The following is a 20,666-nucleotide window of genomic DNA, read 5'->3' on the forward strand; positions in this document are numbered from 1 at the left end:
TGGTGCAAATCAAGCGGACTGCTTTGTCCTGGACAGTGTCAAGCTTCTTGAGTGTTGTGGGAGTTGCACTCATCAAGGCAAGTGGGGAGTATTCCATCACACTCCTGACCTCCTCAGTGCAATAGCTCTCTTGATTTGAAAAAAAAAGATTGCGGCTGCTACTACAGTCTATTTTATTTTTATTTGATGACTAAACAGTTGTTACAAAGAGAAATCAGAACTCAAACTTCACACTGAGGTGTCATTAAATATTTGCTACAGTGTGAATGTCCTTATCCTCCACAACATGATTGTGTAAAAGGTTTTTTTCTCTGAAGGAACTGAGCATGCTCAGTGAAATTACACCATCCTTTAACAACAAAGCTTACATTTATATAGGGTAAAGCCTTCCCCTCATCAGGGGGGTTGTGCAGAGGTGGGCACAGGCCGTGACAGAGAGCAGAAATCTCCCTGAGGCACACAAGTGCCTCAGGGAGATTAGTTTTAAGTTTTACCAGTTCAATAACGTGTTGATAAAATTTTTATGACATGCCCCCTCATGTTAAACTGTCACACCAGCTGGGACACGTGCATTCATTTCAATAAAAATCCTTGAGAAAATTTAACTTCATTCACGAAACCTCGCCCCGCCCGTGGACGAGGTTCCATGAAAAACGTGAAGGCCGCCTGGGCTCTTTGCCTGCCCCCCACCACTTTGAACGGGCAGCTCCATTAATTATTTTAATTGTTAGTTAAATGGCCTTAATAGGCCTTTGACAGCTTGGCGGGTGGGCGGGCAGCCAACTCGGCTGCGCGTCCGCCAAACTGAAAGTCTAAATGACGCGCAGTGACATCGGGACACACGCCCGACGACACCCTGTGTAATTTTAGGCCTCGGCGAGTGGGCCCTGCCCCCAGTCCTCGAGCTGAAGGTTCTCCCCAAACTGTCTCTAATGTTGCAAAACATCACATGGCACCTGAAAGGAACATTGTCATACAAAGTGTGTGACACCAAGGCACATAAGGAGATATTAGGCCAGGTGAGGGAAAGCTTGGTCAAAGGGATAAATTTTAAGCAACATTTTAAAGGAGGAAAGGTAGAGAGATTCAGGGAGGGAAATTCAGACTTTTTAAAGCTGAAACAGCAGGGCGTTTTTCATTCTTTCATGGGATGTAGGTGCCGCCAGCAAGGCCAGCATTTGTTGCCCATCCCTAATTGCCCTTGAACTGAGTGGCCAGCTAGGTTATTTCAGAGGGTACTTAAGAGTCAACCACATTGCTGTGGGTCTGGAGTCACATGTGGTCTGGATCCGATAAGGGTGGCAGATTTCCTTCCCTTGAGGATATTAGTGAACCAGATGGGTTTTTATGACAATTGACAATGGTTTCATGATCTCCATCACTGAGAGTAGCTTTCAATTCTAGATTTGTGAATTGAATTTAAGTTCCACCAAATACCATTGTGGGATTTGAACCCACAACCCCAAAGCATTTGCTTGGGACAATACCACTACGCCACTATTTCCCCGCAGTGGAGTAAAGGGAATCAGGGATGCATAAAAGGTAATAATTGGAGGCAGCACCTTGGAGGTTTGCAGGGTTGGAGGAGATTGCGGATATAGAGGTGGGGGCAAGCCATGGAGGGATTCGAAATAAAAGATGGGACTTTTTAAACCAGGAGGCAATGTAGATTAATGAGCACAAAAAGACAAGAAATAAGTGAATGAGACTTATTGCAAGTTGGGTACGGACAGCAGTGTTCTTGAATGAGCTCAAGGTTATGAAGAGTATCATTTAAGATTGAGTTAATGCCAATGGGAAGAAAGTAGAATCCAAGGGTGCTCTTATCTGGCTGAACATGAACTTGAAAAGTGTGCATACACTTACCCACAGAGGACATCTCTGGCACTGTTGCGTGATAAGGTTCATCTGGAAATTCAGGTGCGTTGTCATTGATGTCCTGAACCTTGATGATGAACTCTGATGGGGGCTCCAGAGGCTTATCAGTCTCCCGGTCAATAGCCTGTGCGGTCAGCGTATACTCAGCCTTCTCCTCACGGTCAAGCCTCTTCATAGCATGAATGTCCCCTGTCTTGTCATTGATCATGAAGATTGTACCGGCCCCCTCTCCCGACAGGATGTACTTGACGTTTCTATTTGCTAGGTCAAGATCTGTGTGCAGCTGGAAAAGGAAATGAAGAATAAGTGTTAAAAGATGCGTATTTTCTTAATATATTGATGTCATTTCCTTCCTCCCTTCCTTACATTGTCTTTGATAATAAAATGATTGACTCTAACCAGGAATCCCATGGCATTGCCAGTCCCACTCTGGCCAAGGTGTTAGGAAAATGACACATGCAATATTCAAGATGTAGACATCATCACAAAAAGCTGGATTTGTTGTATATCTCCAGGCTCCCTTGAGAGGATGATGGAGCTTCATCTTAACTGTTATTCAGAGAGAGTTGTGGGACCTTTGTATATGAATTACAGAAAGATAACATACAGGTAAGCAAGCAGGAAGGCAAATGGTATGTTAGCTTTTATTGCAAGGGAGTTGGAGTATAAGAGTTATGTAAGCTTGCTAAAATTGTGCAGATGAGACCACACCTGTATACAATTTTAGGCTTCTTATCTAAGGAAGGATATATCTGCCTTAGGAGGGGGGAACAATAATGATTCACTGGAGTTATTGCTGGGGTGAGACAGCTGTACAATAAGGAGAGATTGAATAGAATTGGTTGACATTCCCTGGAGTTTAGAAGAGTGAGAGGTGATCTCATTGAAACATAAATAAAACCCTCTAAGGGTTTGACAGGGTAGATGCTGAGAGGTTGTTTCCCTTTATTGGTGAGTATAGAAGAAGGGGGCATTCTCAAGGTAAGGATGGCCATTGAGGACTGAGGTGAAGAGAAATTTCTTCACTTAAAGGGTCTTTGGAATTGTCTACCCCAATAGACTGTGGATGTTCAATCATTATGTATATTCAAGACTTGGTGAATTTGATTATAATGTGGGAGAATTGCGCGTCGTCAACCGTGTGGGGCACTGACTGCTGGACAGACCACCATCTGATTATTTCAAAACTAAACATCAAGACCTAGCCCCCTAGATGAAGATCCAGAAGTGTCTCAATGTTTCAATGTTTCAAACAGGCAGTGATGAAGGAATCTCACTCAGAGGAACTCAAGAGGTGCCCGTGTACAGCAAAAATGGATACTGACTGTGTTGGGGATGATTGGGTGACCTTTATGGATATAGTGTACTCCACTGCTCTAGAGACCCTTAACCTAACCTCTCATAATCAACAAAATTAGTTCAGTAAAAACAATGAGGTAATCTAGAAACTACTGGAGTAGAAACATTGTCTCTACAGGGTTGTAACTCAACGACAAGTCATCACTATCCAAGGCAGACTTCGAGCATCAGTCTGGGAACCAAGAGGAGTAAGTCTTTCTTTCAAAAATAGAGCCCACTCTGCTCTATGCATGCAAGACTCGCACTGTGTACCAGTGTCATACCAAGAAGCTCAACCACTTTCACTTGAGCTACCTTTGGAAGCTTCTGAGGAACAGATAGCAGGACAAATTACCAGTACCAGACACTGAGGTGCTCATCTGAGTTGGCATGCCAAGCATCCACACCATGCTGAGACAGTCCCAACTGAGCTGAGATGGTCATGTAGCCAGAATGCCTGACACTGGCTTACCAAAGCCAATCTTCTATGGAGAGCCTGAGTATGGGGTGCACTACAATGACACTCTGCAGGCTTCACTTATGGGTTTTGATATTGACCCCGAGTCCCAGGAGAAGCTTGTCCAGGATCATTCCACCTGGCGCAGCCAAATAAAAAACGGTGCTGTGGTAAACTGAGGTGCAATACACCTTTAGGAGAATGTGAGCAGATTGATCACGTGACTGTGTTAGCCAATTACTGTGTAGAGCAGGCCACGTTGTTAATCAGTAGTTTAGAATAGGGTCTGGTTTGAGAATCACACGTTAGTGCCTTGTGACTTGTGTTAATAAACAGCATGTGCTTCATCTTACATTGGTCTCTGAATCTGCAGTATCTTGTTTACTAACTCAGTCACCAGTAGATAGCAGTGCAACCGTGTTCGGCGAGAAAAGCAACCCGACAGGAGGGACATAACAGGTGAGACTTCCTTTGAAAGAGCAAGTGTATATCAACGGAAGAGAGAAAACACAAGGAGAGGAAATCCTGAGCAACCCGTCCAAAACTCTATCATCTGTGGTAACCTGTCGGATTTGCAGAAGAACCTTCTGAGTGCAAATCCACCTTAGCAGTCACCTACATACCCACTGGAACCTTACCAAACACTCCAGGTGATGAACATGGTCATCTTTGCCTTGAATGCCGAACAAAAAATTCAACACTGAGCTTGATAGATTTTTGGACACTAAGAGAATCAAGGGATATGGGGAATCAGGCAAAAAACTGGAGTCGGTAGAGAAGTTCAGCTATGATCTTATTGCATGCTGGAGCAGGGCATTATAGGCCAGATTACCTACATCTTCTTTTTTCTCTACAATTGAGTCATGTCCTAGACCATGTGAGATCTCAGAGTAGACAACTATATGGCGTGAGACTCAAGTTACACCTATACATCCAGGCAGGTACCATTCTCCATTCCCTGGAAGATATAACATTGAGACTGTTGGATTTTTACAGCTATCCTAGCAACCCATAAATTACCAATTTATTGAATTCAGCTTCACAACTGGCCTTGGTGAATGTGAACCCATGACCTTCATGTTATTAGCACCATAGTGTAACCATTAGGCCACCCTACAGAGAAACACACTGCATTTCTGATGCAGACTGCTCTCATTACAAGAGCTAGAAGATGTAAGATTTTTTAAAGACACTGAGCTACTCATTATTGGCCAAGGAACTGGCAAGGACAGCATTGATCACCAATCCTTGACAGTGTGGCACTTATTTAGTACAGCACTGGAGTGTCAGCCTAGATTCTGTGCTCAAGCATCCAGGAATAGGACTCGAACCCACAACCTTCTGGCCTCAGAGTCACGAATACTACCCACTGAGCCAGTGAACTGTAATAGGCAAATCTTTTGTGGTAAGTGTTGTAAAGAGAGATTATTTTTACTGCTCAGGATTTCATGGCAGTCTCAGAGACTTCCAATTTAAATAGAGCTGGATCATTTTAATCCAAAGCTGCCTCTTACTTCACACAGGTGATTCACCTCAATTTAGTCTCCAAAGGACATGTTCTGTTGCATGACTATACCATTTCCAGCCTCCAATTTACCTGTCCTTCATTTAGGAGCGAGGTTGCCAATTATGTCAATTTTGAGAACCTATTTGTCATCTGGCTAGATAGGCATGTTGAGAATTACACAGGCGCTTAAAGCTAAACTATATTCCAGGCTCCAAATTATGATCAGAGACCAAAGACTTGGTTTTTAAATCAATTCTCCTTACCCTGATATTTTAGTACATTCAGATGTATGTTTATCTACTGAGTTAGCAAAAGAAAGAAAGACTATAATTTTTATGTGCCGCTTTTTAACCATCTCGGGAGGTTCCAAAACACTTTGGGGAGAATTTTCTCCCCGTCGGGGAGGTTGGGCGGGAGGGGGCGCAGGAAAGCGGGCATGGGCGGGCACTCAGCCAATCGCTGCCCGCGATCGGCTGGGCGCCTTCATTTTATGTGGGCTGGCCAATTAAGGCCCACCCAGCGTGACGCATGCCTGGAAGCGCCGAGCACAACCTATGCGGGTGAGCACATCTTACATCTTCTAGCTGCTCTTGTAATGAGAGCAGTCTGCATCAGAAATGCAGCGTGTTTCTCTGTAGAGTGGCCTAGCGGTTACACTATGGTGCTAATAACATGGAGGTCATGGCTTCACAACTCACCAAGGCCAGTTGTGAAGCTGAATTCAATAAACTGGTAATTTATGGGTTGCTAGGATAGCTGTAAAAAAATCCAACAGTATGCGCGTGAAAGAGTGCAGAAATCTCCAAGGCACAGAGCTACCTCAGGGAGATTAGTTTAATTCTGAAAATTTTAATAAAGAATAAAAAATTAAGACATGGCCCCTCATGCGAAAGTGTCACATGTGCTGGGACGTGTCTATGAATGTTATTAAAAATTTTTATGAAACTTTGAATACCTTCATGAAACCTTATCCCACCTGTGGATGAGGGTCCACGATAAATGCGAAAGCCGCCTGGTCTCTTCGCCTGCCCCCTGCCCCCCCGCCAACCTTAAGGTTGGACGGGCAGCTCAGTTTATTATTTTAATTGATATTCAAATGGCTTTAATAGGCCTTTGACAGTTCAGGCGGGCGCGCAGCCACCTCAGGTGCACGGCCGCCGAACTGAAAATCTGAATGGCGCGTGGTGACATTGGGATACACGCCCGACATCACAGCGCATCATTTTATGCGTCGGCGAGCCAACCCAAGAACCCCTGGCCTTTATAACCAACAAGGTAACTTCGAAGCGACGTCATTTTTTTTTCCCCTTCATTATTTCATGGAATGTGGGCGTTGTTGGCAAGACCAGCGTTTGTGGCTCATCCATCATTGCGCTTGAACTTAGTGACTTGCTAGGCCATTTCATAGGGCAGCTAAGAATCAACCGCATCGCTGCGGGCTTGGAGTCACACCTAGGCCAGACCAGGTAAGGATGACCAATTGCCCTCCTTAAAGGGCATAAGCAAACCAGATGTGTTCTGACAATAATCAATGACAGTTGCATGGTCACTATTACTGAGACTAGCTTTATATTCCAGATTTTGTTAGTTGAATTTAAATTCCATCAGCTGCTATGATTTAAACCCACATCCCCAGAGCATTAGACTGGGCCTCTAGATTACTAGCCCAGTGACATTACCACTACACCACCACTTTTCCCCCTAATGCAACATTGGAATGTGGGGGGACCCATTTTCCCATCCTTGTACTCGATTTTACCCCAGATACAAGAAGTGAGTAGACAGCCTTATAACTCTGTGTTACTAAGGGTCTCAATTATTTTTTCATTCACAGGATCTGGGCTAGGCTGGCATTTATTGGCCGCTATTAGTTGCCATGAAAAGGTGATGTTGGACTTTCTTTTTGATAATGAATGTGCTCCTACGATGCTGATCCTTCTCTTCATTTCATTTGGGAGGTGGTCTGTTCCCAGGCACAGTGAAATGGAGAATGGAGTGGGGCTTGGTGGGGAAGGGAGGGGAGGGCGGGGGGGCCTCATTGAATTAAGTGTTCTTCCCCAGAACTTGGCATGGGAATTCTGAGTCTCCCAAGCTGACATAACTGGGATGCCACTTGGAGTGACCCAGCTTAGCAGTGCACTTTCCTATGACTTTCATGGGAAATTCATGTAGTGAGAATACTGAAGAAACCAGAGGTCTCACCAGGATCCAGAAGGCTCCAATGCCACTGACCAGAGATGTAGCTGCCAATCTTATCACAAGGTCCTGCCAGGGATACTGAAAACGATCAATCATTTGGGACAGTCAAGTAATGCTGAACCATGTGCATTTGCAGAACAGTTAACAAATAAAGAAAAACAGGAAGCACTGGCATTTATGTAGCACCTCGGGATGTCTGAAAACTCTTTGTAGCGAATCAAGTACTTTTGAAATACAGCTACTGTTGTATTGGAGGAAATATGGTGGCCAGTTTTTGCACAGCAAGCTCACACAAACAAATGTGATAAATGAACAGATCGTGTTTTTAAGCTCTTCTTAGCTCTGGAGAAGGATCATATGGATCCGAAACGTAAACTCTTTCTCTCTTCACAGGTGCTGTCAGACCTGCTGAGTTTTTCCAGCATTTTCTGTTTTCATTATGTTTTTTAATGATACTGTTTGAGGGATAAATATGAGAGGGCAGATGAAGTCTTGGTTTAATGTCTCATCTGAAAGGCGGCAATTGAAAGTGTTGCGCTCCCTCAGTCCTGCACTGGTCTGGAGAGTCATCTGCATTTTATCCTCAAGTCTCTAGTGCATGAATATGCTAAAAAAAATTAAATTATAACTATGAATGAGAGGAATCGACAATTAATTATCTCAGCACTGGCTTCCCTACTGATTCCATGTTTGTTAAAACCAAAAACACCCAGAAGTATTTTGCCTATCCCTCATCCGTTGATTAGGATTTTACTTAGATCAAGAGTTCTATAAAAACACAACAGAAAAAAGTCAATTAGAAAATTTTTGCTTCACAGCTAATAATTAACCATAAACTCGGTGGAAGCATAAGCAGAAAGTATCAGCTAAAACAACTTATTCCATATTAAAGGTACAGGATGCTCATTTGCACCTCAGTCAAAAGTGGCAATGGACTGCATGTTGAAGGTGGGTACACAGGAATCTATCACATCTAGCTCAGATTTTATAGTTTAGTGTTGAGCTTATATCAGGAATGTCATGTGGTGACAATGTGTGGAAAATAGTTTAGTTCACTCCTGTTAGAATGATTTGGTCCAATTGAATGCGATAAGTGGGTTTGAATGGGATGTCAGTCGGTACATTGGAATTGTGTAAGGTGAGAATGAATGGTGTTTCACCCATTGGAATTGTGTAAGGTGAGAATGAATGGTGTTTCACCCATTGGAATTGTATATGGTGCGAGTCAATAGGAAGAGGTTCCCTCCAATGGAACCTTCTGAATTATTTACTGAGAAAATAAATCAACAGTTAAGGCTCTTGGTCTAGGACATCACCAACATCAAAAAGAGTAGAAGAGAAAGAAGATCAGGGAGCAGCTAGGTGACGGATTTTAAAGGCCTGCAAAAAGGAAAGAAAGATGAAGGGAGGTAGAAATCTGTAGCTTTGAGATCTTAAGAAAGATTATACTTCTGGCTGAAATAAATGGAAACCCACCAACATCCTTAAAATTTTTCCAACTAAACTACTGATATATCTACATACCTAATGTTTCCTTTGCCTGACCTGGAGTATGCAAGAGACACCTATCGTCCCGACGCAGGTTGTCTGAATCAAAGTTTTGGAACAGTCAAGAATGCATGGTAATGCTGCTGGAGTTTAAAAACCTAAACAATGCAGACCGCAAGTAAGGCAACACAGAATCTCCAGCTAGGACTACCTCATCCGCTGGCTTCCAGAATTGACAGGGGCTGAGGGAAAAATATGTCAGCTCCCACTGAAAGTTCGACCCCTCCGGATACCATTGTGAACCAGGTAGGTTGGTCAACCAGTTATTTCTCTACAGTAATGTGGAGCCATCTGGTTCAAATATCTTGGATTACTGAGTCTGTTGCAGAGTATCAGTTTGGCTCCAATCATCCATCATCAGTGAGTTTTCTTGGCTCCAATGATTCAGTGCTCTGTACCCTGATTTAAAACAGTTTGGACACTCATTTCCTATGTCATAAGCTTTCTCCTGAATTGGAACTATGCTGCTTTTAAGGCAAGTTTAAAAAGACTTAAAAATCAATTTTGCTGCTCAATAGGGTCCTTAGCTAAAGTTGGTCATCACCATCATCATTAAAACAGATTGGGGTAGAAATTTGTCTCGGTCAGTGGCACAAAATGAGTGGTAAGAAATTGCCTGCCCATTCTACCCTAGACCCTGATATTTGATTCCATTGGCTGCAATGAAACTGAATACCAGGTAGAGTGCAATGGACAGAATAATAATAATAACAGAATTTAATGCAGAGAAGTGTGAAGTGATTCATTTTGGTAGGAAGAACAAGGAGAGGCAGTATAAAATAAAGAATACAATTCTAATGGGGATGCAGGAGCAGAGGGAGCTGGGGTTACATGTGCACAAACCATGGAAGGTGGCCAGACAGGTTCAGAAAGCGGTTAATAAAGCATCCAGAATACTGTGCTTTATAAATAGGGTCATAGAGTAAAACACAGGTAAGTTATGATACATCTGTATAAAACATTGGTTTGGCCTCAAATGGAATATTGTGTCCAATTCTGGGCACTACAATTTGGGAAGGATATAAAGGCATTGGACAGGGTGCAGAAAAATTTTACAAGAATGGTCCCAGGAATGAGGGACTCATAAGAACATAAGAAATAGGAACAGGAGTAGACCATTCGGCCCTCAAGCTTGCTCTGCCACTCAATTAGATCATGGCTGATCTTCTTGTGTTTCGATTTCCACATTCCCATATAACCCCAATAACCTTTGATTCTCTTGCCTAACAAGAATCTATCTACCTCTGCCTTAAAAATATTCAATGACCCCACCTCTACCACCTTCTGAGGCAGAGTTCCAAAGTCACACAACCCTCAGAGAAAAAAATTCTCCTCATCTCTGTGCTAAAAGGGCGGCCCCTAATTTTAAAACAGTGCCCCCTAGTTCTGGACTCACCCACAAGAGGAAACATCCAATCAATGTCCACCTTGTCAAGGCCATTCAGGATCTTGTATACTTCAATCAAATCACCCCTCACTCTTCTAAACTCCAGTGGAAACAAGCCCAGTCTGTCCAACCTTTCCTCATAAGACAACCCGCTCATTCAAGCTATCAATCTAGTAAACCTCCTTTGAACCGCCTCCAATGTATTTACATCCTTCCTGAAATAGAGACCAAAACTGTACATGGCATTCGAGGTGCAGTCTCACCAATGCCCTGTATAACTAAAGCAAAATATCCTTACTTTTATGTTCAATCCCACACATAATAAAGGATAGCATTCCATTAGCCTTCTTAATTATTTTATGCACCTGCCTACTAACTTTTTGTGACTCATGTAATGGAACACCTTGATCCCTTTGCACCTCAGAATTATGCAGCCGTTCTCCGTTTAAGGAATACTCTGCTTTTTGGTTCTTCCTGCCAAAGTGAACAACTTTACATTGTCCCACATTAAACTCCATTTGCCAGATCTTTGCCCCCTCACTCAACCCACCTATATCCATCTGCAACCTCTTCATGTCCTCTTCACAACATACTTACCTACCTATCTTTGTGTCATCTGCAAATTTAGCTACCGTGTCTTCACTCCCCTCATCTAAGTCATTGAATTAAATCGTAAGAATTTGAGGTCCCAGAACAGACCCCTGTGGGACTCCACTTATCACATCCTGCCGATCAGAAAAATACCTATTTATGTATTCTCTCTGCTTTCTGCCAGCCGGCCAATCTTCTTTCCATGCTAATATGTTGCCCCCTACACCATGCGCTTTTATTTTCTACAATAATCTTTGATGTGGCAACTTACCAAATGTCTTGTGGCATTTGATAAGGTGTCACATCAAAGGTTATAACTACAGTTATATAGATAGATTGAAAGAATCCAGGGCTATTCTCTTTGGAGAAAAGAAGACTAAGAGGAGGTTTGATGGAAGTTTTCAAAATCATGAGGGTCCTGGACAGAACATTTCGAGAGAAACTGTTCCCATTGGTGGAAGGATTGCAAACCAGACGGCACAGGTTTAAGGTGAATGGCAAAAGAAGCAACGGCAACAAATGGAAAAAATTTCCTTATCAGCAGTTGTTTAGTGCCTTCAACCGTTCCTTGATATCACATGGAGTGAATCGAATTGGCTGAAGACTGTCATCTGTGATGCTCGGGAACTCAGGAGGAGGGCTGACTCAACACTTCTGGCTGAAGACGGTTGCAAGGTTACAGCCTTGTCTTTTGCACTGACTTTCCGGACTCTGCCATCATCGAGGATGCAGATATTCATGGACCCTTTGTCTCCCATTTGTTATTAAATTGTCCACCACCATTCATGACTAGGTGTAGCAGGATTGCAGAGCTTTGATCTGCTCTGTTGGTTTTTGATTGCTTAGCTCTATCTATATCATATTGCTTCTGCTGTTTAGCATGCATGTTTTAGCATCACCAGGTTGGCTCATCCTTTTTAAGTGCTGCTCCTGACACGCCCTCCTACTCTCCCCATTGAACCAGCATTGATTTCATGGCTTGGTGGCAATGGTAGAGTGAGGGATATGTCGGGCTGTACAGTTACAGATTGAAGTAAAATGCAATTCTGCCGCGACTGATGAGCCACAGCACCTGGTGGATGCCCAGTTTTGAGCTTCTAGTTTTGAATCTATCCTATTTAGCTTGGTGGTAGTGCCACACAACATGATGGACGGTCTCCTTAATGTGAAGATGTGGCTGTGATTGTGTTACTCCTACCAACACTGTCATGGACAGATTTATCTCTGACAGGTAGATTAGTGAGGCCAAGGTCTTGTAAATTGTTCCCTCCTATTGGTTCTCTCATCACCTTCCACATGTCGAGTCTGGCAGCTAGGTCCTTTATCCTCATCCAGTATTGATGCTACCAAGCCACTGTTGCTGATGAATAATGGAGTACCTCACCCAGAGGAAATTCATGTTAGTATCTAATAGGTTCTGGTGATGGATGTTAAATACTTATTGGATGAAGGTAATACGGTGATCGGGTGTTGGGTATTGGTTAGTAAATTATGCTCAGATGTGTATCTAAGAATAGTCAGCCAACACTGGGGGGTATATTATGTTAGTGTGGAGAAGTAAGCTCTGTGGTAAGCAATAAACAGCCTCTACCAAAGCATCTTAACCTCAGTGTCTTCTTCACAACCAGGTTTGGGATTTCCCTCTGACATTCTGTGCCCTTGCTATCCTCTGTGTTTCTTCCAGGTGATCAACATGGAGCTGCACTGATTCATCAGCTGAGTTTGGGGGGAGAGGGGTGGTGTTGGTGGGGCATGTGTTGCAGTAGGTGGTAATCAGCAGGAGGTTTCTTTACCCATGTCTGACCTGAATTCCTGAGACTTCACAGGATCCCGAGACAATCTTGAGGACTCCCAGTGCCACTCCCTCCCAACTGTGTACCACTGTGTTGCCACCTCTGCTGGTGAAATCAAGACATACCCAGGGATGGTGATTCTGGGAGTTTGCTGTAATCTATGATTCTGTGAGTATGATTATGTCAGGCTATTACTTGACTAATCTGCATGACAGCACTCCCAATTTTTGCATAAGCCTCTGATGTTAGTGAGGAGGACCTTGCAGGGTGAACTAGACAGGGTGTGCCTTTGTTGTGATCAGTGCCTAAGGTCGATTCCAGGCAAAACATCCTGTTTAATTTTTTATAATTTTTTGCAAAGATTTTAATACAACTAAGTGATTTTCTAGGCCATTCCAGAGGGCAGTTAAGAGGCTATCACATTGCTGTAGGTCTCGAGTCCCACATAAGCCAGACCGGGTAAGGACAGCAGATTTCCTTCCCTATAGGGAACTAGACAGGCTGTTAGGACAATCTGAAAGTTTCACCGTCATCATTACAATATTCACTTTTTATTTCAGATTAGTCAACTCATTAACCAAATTTAATTTTCCCAGCTGTCATTGGCAAAATTTGAATTCACATCTCCCGATCATTACTTTGGAACACTAGACCAGTAATGTAGCCATTACGTCAGCATACTCCTTTACAATAAGGTCCTAAGGTAAACTTGTTTACCACCATTATCACCAAAGCAGAAAACTTGGACAATATCACAATGCTGTTTCTGGGATCTTGCTTTCAGCTGTTCTGTTTCTTACATTACCACGGAGAGTGCACATGAAAATCCTTCATTGGTTGTGGAGTGCTTTAGGACATCCTGAGGTCATGAAAGGTGTTGCGTAAATGCAAATATTATTTTCCACTCTTGCTTTCAGTCAGAGGGGTATAAGTTCAAGTATCCAACTGTGCAATCAGCCTGTTATATCTTCTATGACACATTTCAAAGATAGAGTTATGTTTGGTGATGTAGCAGACGGTGCATCACAAGACCGTTTTTGTTTATTCATTATTTTCATCTTAACCTCGTTGTGGAAACATATTCCCACATAAACAAAGGGGGGAAAAAAACTAAAACTATACGGTTTGATTTTATTAAAAACTGCATCAGAAATATTCAATCAGCCATGTTGACTGAAGTAATGCTGTCTGTTGGTGAAAAATGATTAAATGTTATTAATATCTATTGATATGAACCTTGGGTGAAATAGGATGGCTCAACTGGTAATAACCTTTGGTATTAATCATATAGCGACAGCTTTAGAAATCAGTCAGAAAATATCACAGCCCTAACTTAGGCTTCAAGCTTCCCACACAGTATTAGTAGCAATGTTTCATTTTATCACTCTCTAATAGACGGCCCCGTGAACACAGTATAACATCGCAAACTCCACAGTAATATGCTGCAATACCCCCTTCACTATAACATTCTGTAATATGCCACAGCCTTCAAGTAACACCCTTTGACATATATTTCTCAGCATTACATCCTGTAACATATCAAATCCCCAGGTTGTTCAAAACGATGACGTTTTTTTGATAGATTGAATAGGAAGAAACTATTTCCAGTGGCAGAAAGGTCCAAAACAAGAGGACACTGATTTAAAATAATTGGCAAAAGAACCAGTGGGGAATGAGGAGAAAAACTTTTCTGCAGTGAGGTGCTATTACGTGGAGCAGACTGCCTGAAAGGGTGGAGGATGCAGATTCAACACTGTAACTTTCCAAAGGCTACTGGACAAATCATTGATATTAAAAAAAAAAATACTGGGCTCTGAAGGAAGAGCATGGAAGTGGAACTAATTGGATATCTCTTTCAAAGAGTCGGCATTGCTACAATGTTCTGAATGGCCTCCTTTTGTGTTGTGTGACTCTATGAACACCCTGCAATGCAATGCACAGCACAGCACCCAGTAATAAGCCTGTAAGATTGTATTCTATAGGTAACACTTTGTAATAACCCTTAGCACCATAACAGATCCCATCTCTTGCTGTAATTCTCTTTACTATAGCTCACCACTCACTATAGGTTTTTTTTATGCTTCACACCCCTTTGAATAGTGCTGTGATAATTCATTCTTTACTTGAATGGAATCTGACCCCTCACCTGTTACTATAACATTCTTCAACAAACACCTCCTACTCACTTTAACACACTGCGATAGCGCATTCCCAAAAATAAAAGTTTCTAAATTATCACACATTTTTGCTAGAAATCCCTGACAAACCACATATGCACACACCTGCTATGATAGTTTCTGATGCTCCAGTTGGTAGCGCTCTGGGAGTTAGCTTTGGGTTCAAGTCCTGCTCCAGGATTTAGGCTGACACTTTAATTACTGCAGATTACTGAGACAGTCCTTCTGCTTTTTTTTTTGGATGGGGCATTAAATCAATGCCTGGCCTGCTGGATGTTACAAATTCCAAGGCACTGTTTGGAGAAGTACAGGATGATCTCCAGGTGTATTGTCCAACATTATTGTCTCAACTAATACTTCCAGCTGAACATTGTTAACTCGACATTGCTGCCACGGTCACCAATATAACAACAGTGACTGTATATTAAAGCAATACATTGCATACAAAATGCTTTAGGATTTTCCTGAGAGGTGTGATCAACGCTATAAGTGTAAATAGATGCTATGGGCGGAATCATCCCAGATGTGCACTAAGTGTGGTAGCAGGCGGTAAAAAGGACGTTTTACCCGCTGGCTGCAATGGCAGGTTTTCGCGCTGTATCATCCCAATCCCTCCTCATTAATCATGCGTTCCTGTTAAAAACACGGTTTCACTGGCAGGTGCTCTCTGATTCGCCCGCCATGCCATCACCTCACCGCTTACTCACGCCAAGCGCCATACTTAAAGTGCAGCCGCATGCATGCCTCTCAATGCTCCCAGCCCAGGGCTGCTGCATGGAAGACATGGCCCCGAAAGGCAAGAAGACTGCAGCTCCTCAATTCAGTGATGCATCACTGGGATGCCTTCTAGACACCACTGGAGTCCACTGTGACGTCCTCTGCCCCCGCTCTTGCCAGAGGAGACCTGTAAGTGTCACCGCCCTGGCTTAGGAGATGGTGGCAGAGGTGGTGAGTGCCAACGCTGCACAGAAGAGGTTGGCCATCCAGTGCAGAAAGAGGGTGAATGATCTCATCCATACCACCAGGGTAAGGAAACCATCTCATCACTCTAAACTCACACATTCACAAGGCTATCACACATTCATCTCACTCACAGCCAGCTCATGAAACATCACCACCCACTCTCTCATATCTCCATCTGGTCTTATCTCCACTGGAAACTGCTTCCTTAGCCCTCACCCTCTTGAGGCCACTTGCACAGTTCAACATGTGCTCCCACACACACCCTGAGGTACCCTCCTTCCCAAATACAGCCTTTGCCTGCAGCCTCTTCCCTTGCCTGAGGCCACTTCTCCCCCTTCTCCAAGCAAGCCCTAGCCCTGCAGTCATTGAAAAGCCACACTTACCTTATGACTTGTCTGGTAGGTAAAGACCTGCCCGTGACCCCCCCTAAAAGTGATGTGGTGCTGCCTGCAAAGCCTGGCGCTCATGACCGCATGTACTGCCCGAAGCAAGGTAGGCAAACAAACCTAGAAGTCTTGAGCACCATGACTCGAATGTGCCCTGCAAGGTGTTCCTCAGCTGGGATTGGGGCCAGGCTGCAATGGTGCTGCAGGTAGAGAGTGGACTAATCAATGCCCCTCTGTCCTTTCAGGAGAAAAGGAGCCTTAATGAAGCAGAGAGGACACATGGAGGTGGAGGCCCCCCCCAAATCTCCTAATCCTTATGATGTTTGAGCAGGACACCTTGGAGCTGGAGAGGTGCCGCGCAGCTCAGTCAGCCAGTCGCTGAAGGGCTTACACGTCAGACGAAGGTCAGAGTGCAGAGCACCATGGTGAGAGTTTCGGATGGTGCAAGCTTTCTTGTGTAGTCTCTTCAGCGATGGGAGCCTCAAAATTGGAGACCTCATTGATTATATGAAAGATGATGGCACCATGATGCAGATCTCCATTGTCTCACCAGGGTGCCTGACATGCACAGTGACAGCGTGATGACTTACACTAATGACATGTTGTTGTTCTCCCTTAGATTCACCAGCACACACTCATTCTCAGGACCCCAGAGAGCCACCCCTGATGCTAGAGGATCGCCAGGCTTCAGCTGCACCTGCGTCACACCCGATCTCTGAACCAGGCACCAGCGCAGATACCAGCACCTCGGTGGGCATTAGATATTCAGCTAGACTGTCGGTGCACGGCGGTGAGGGAACTTCACATGCTCCTGAGGAGCAGACGGAAGCAGCAGGTGCCCAGGGCACCAGCAGTTGGAAGACTGCTCGAGACCAGGGCAATACTGAGTCGAAGGCAGATGGTGAGCCTCTGGCATCGTCTTTTAGGCAGCAGATGCTGGATGTCCAACGGGATGTGCGGGAGGATCTGGCAGAGATCCATGAGGGTATGTGTGTCATGGTCTCTGTTATGGAGGAGTCCATGTGGAGCATAAGCACTGCATTGACTCTCATGGCTGAGCGCATTGCCTCCTCCATTGAGAGAGTGGCAACTCTCATGGAGAGGCAGCTCTGGGGACAGAATAAGGGGTTCCTGGGGTTGCGCTCGGACCTGCAAGCCATCAAACAATGACCTCAGGTGGTCAGCGCCAGTATGGGAGATGGATGAGGCACCCAGTATCCCAGCTAGGTGCCCATTCATCAGTGGTGAGCAGGGAGTTCCAGACCGACCTCACGTTGGTGCACAAGCTGCCTGTCATCTCTGCGAGCTCCTCTCATGGTGCTCTGGATGACGGCAGCAGCTCCTCCACCCCTCTGCCAGTGACCGTGACATCCAAAGAGGCTGCAATGACTGGGGACAAGCCAGACATAGCACTGCCTGCTTTTTCCCAGGTGGGGCCAGCACAGGCTCCACTGGCCAGAGGATGACCACCAAGGCCTTCAAGTCCAACAGGCCAGCACAGTCAGCAGACTGCCTCCAATGCCGCTGCCAGTGAGGGGACTGGGGTAGAGAGGGGGGGCACCAAGACGTAGCACTCACAGACGTAAGTTTAAGGCACCATGAGCACAAGAGGGACTGGTCACGGGTGATCTTCTGTTCTGTAATGTTTTGTTTACGTTTACTGGTCTGACAATGAAGACCAGAGGTGATGTTAACTTGTTTGGATTGTGAAAATGACATAAATTTTGTTTTTGTCATAATGGCCTGAATATGCTTCACCTTTTTATTTTATTGGTGCAGGGTACGCCAGTATGTAATGCTGGATGTGAGTGGTTCTAAACTTTATTGCACAGGCACTGAGTGGACTTTGGGTTCAAATGAAAGGAACATTTCAGACATTCAGGATAGAGGCGGCAGCCCTGGCATGAGGTGGTAGCGCTTATTTGGCAGCCTAGCTGAAGGAGCCTAGCTGAAGGTGTCCCTGCCTCCCTGGAGGTTACAGAGGTCTGCCTCCATGCCCTCAGCATTCTCCTCACCATGCTCCTCTTCTGACTCACTACTGGATTCATTCTCTGTGGTCTGTGGAGCTGCATCAAGATCCTCTTCCTCCAGTGGGTCCCCCCTTGCCAGTGCCAGATTGCGGAGAGCACAGCACGCAACCATTATCAGTGACACCCGCTACAGGGGGTATTGTAGTGCTCCCCAGAACGGTCCAGGCATTGGAAGCACAGCTTCAGAAGACCTATGGTCCTCTCTATCATCGCCCTTGTGGAGGCATGACTCCTATTATAATACTGTTCTGCCTCTGTTCTTGGGTGACGGAGAGGTGTCATGAGCCACCTATGAAAAGGATAGCCCTTGTCACCCAGCAGCCATCCATCCGGCCGGGCTGGAGCACTGACCTCAGCACCTGGGAGTGTCTCAGGATATAAGCGTCATGAGAGCTGTCAGGGTACCCTGCACAGACTTGCAGAATCTGCATCTTGTGGTCACACACTATCTGTATGTTCATGGAGCGGAAGCCCTTCCTGTTGACGAAGGCACCCGGCTGACCCACTGGTGCCTTGATGGCCACGTGTGTGCAGTCGATAGCACCCTGGACACGGGGGAGCCCAGCAATCGCTGAAAACCCTCTAACACGCTCAGCTGGCTGGCCTCGTCCGTACAGAAATGAATTAATGTCATTGCCCATCTGAACAGAGCTCCTATCACCAAGCTTGATGCAACTATGGACAGTAGATTGGGAGACTCCACAAAGATACCCCACTGACCCCTGGAAAGTGCCAGGGGCATAGAAGTTGAGGGTCACAGTGACCTTCAGAGCCACTGGCATGGGGTGTCCACCCACACAGTTGGAGCTGATCTCAGGCCCAATCATCTGACAAATGGAGGTCACAGTCTCCCTGGAGAGGCAGAGTCTCCTTCGGCATTGCACCTCGGACATATTGGGGTAGCTGCATCGCTGCCTGTAAACCCTGGCAACAGGATAGTGGTGTCTTCCGCAGTCCCTTCCGCTTTGGACTTCCTGCTGGCCCTGTGTCCCTTGTATCTGCACCTCTGCTCCCACAGGTCGCTCCCCTGGAAGCTGCATAGTGACACGCAGCCTCCCCTTCCTTCTGCCCCTCTCTTCCTCCTCAGAGGAGGTGCCTCCACCACAGACCACAATCCCCATCACCAGGGTAATAGGAAGCTGTTTGATACCTGGAAGGGTGCACACGGGCAAAATCCTCCGGGGGGCCTTGGAGCCACCAATGAGTCCTGAAATGAAGCTCAGAACAGAGATGAAGCTGTCAAGTTCAAATAAGTCACCAGCAGCAAACTATCTACTAAACTCTTCACTGCTCACACTGACAATGCTACTGACCGTTTTTATCTCACCCTTGGATGAGGTTTTGCAAAACGTGGGCTACCCGCCTGGCCGATTTGCCCATGCGATGAGCGCAAAATCACATGGGCAATGTAAAATCGGGTTCAATTGCCTTTTTAATCGCCTTAAGTTACCTTTTAATTGATGGTGGGCGCGGCTCCGACACTGGCGCACGCCCGCCGTTCTGAAGATTGCGGACGTGCAAGATGACGTTGGGACGTTCGCCTGGCGTCTCCTCGTGTTATTTTTACGCCCGATCGGGCTGAGCGCATACCTGTCCGCATGGTATAAAATTCTGCCCATCGTAACTAATGGTGGAGCGATTAAAATCGGGGATGTGAGAGAGGCTGGAACTGCAGAAGTACAGAGATCTCGGAGGGTCGAGGACCTGAAGGCGCGAAACCACGGAGGGACATGAAAACAAGGATGAGAATTTTAAAAGCAATGTTTTGCCAGCGCAGGAGTCAATGCCGGTCACCGAGCAGAGGTGAGATGAACGAACAGGATTTGGTGCAAGCTAAGATGCAGGCAGCAAGGTTTTGGATGAGCTCGAGTTTACGGAGAGGTTAGCCAGGACAGCGTTGGAACAGTCAAGTCTAAAGTATGTTGCATGGGGTTTTTGACCCAGGCTTTTCTTAAACCACTGAGGTGCTCCATTTGGCTGCATTCCTGGTGGATGCACTTTGGGATCTTGTATTTTGCACCCACTGTCATAAACACTAACCAGCGGGATATAGTGCCAAATGTTTACAAATTCAGTGTTACATTTGGAGATCTGAAAACATACCGATGGGAGGATACATCTATCCCAATTATTAAAAAATACATTTGCATTTATATGGTGTCTTTTCACATCATTGAGAAATGTCTTAAAGCACAGCATATGAAATACTTTATTTCTAAAATGGCACTTGTCAAGCAGGTAAACAACAATTTGTGCACAGCAAGGTCCTCACAATTAGCTGAGAGATCTGTTTTAGTGATGGTGGTTCAAACACAGATATTGGTCAGGGTAACAGGAGAACACTCCTGCTCTTCTTTGAATTGTACCATGATATGTTTCATTTCAAAAGCTCTAAAAAAAAGGAAAGGTAGT

General features: G+C 45.0%; 1 protein-coding gene across 2 annotated transcripts in view; it reads right to left on the reverse strand.

Moving 5' to 3' along the window:
* Positions 1 to 20,666, reverse strand: part of LOC144682225 (cadherin-8-like) — a 266,245-nt gene that overhangs the window by 185,821 nt on the left and 59,758 nt on the right. For both annotated transcript variants that reach the window (XM_078544648.1, XM_078544647.1), the window contains exon 3: positions 1,867 to 2,161. In XM_078544648.1, the coding sequence (XP_078400774.1) occupies positions 1,867 to 2,161 (295 nt within the window). The remainder of the gene's footprint in view (positions 1 to 1,866; positions 2,162 to 20,666) is intronic.

Source organism: Cetorhinus maximus, chromosome 6 (genome assembly GCF_964194155.1).
Source record: "Cetorhinus maximus chromosome 6, sCetMax3.hap1.1, whole genome shotgun sequence".
Classification (NCBI taxonomy): domain Eukaryota; kingdom Metazoa; phylum Chordata; class Chondrichthyes; order Lamniformes; family Cetorhinidae; genus Cetorhinus; species Cetorhinus maximus.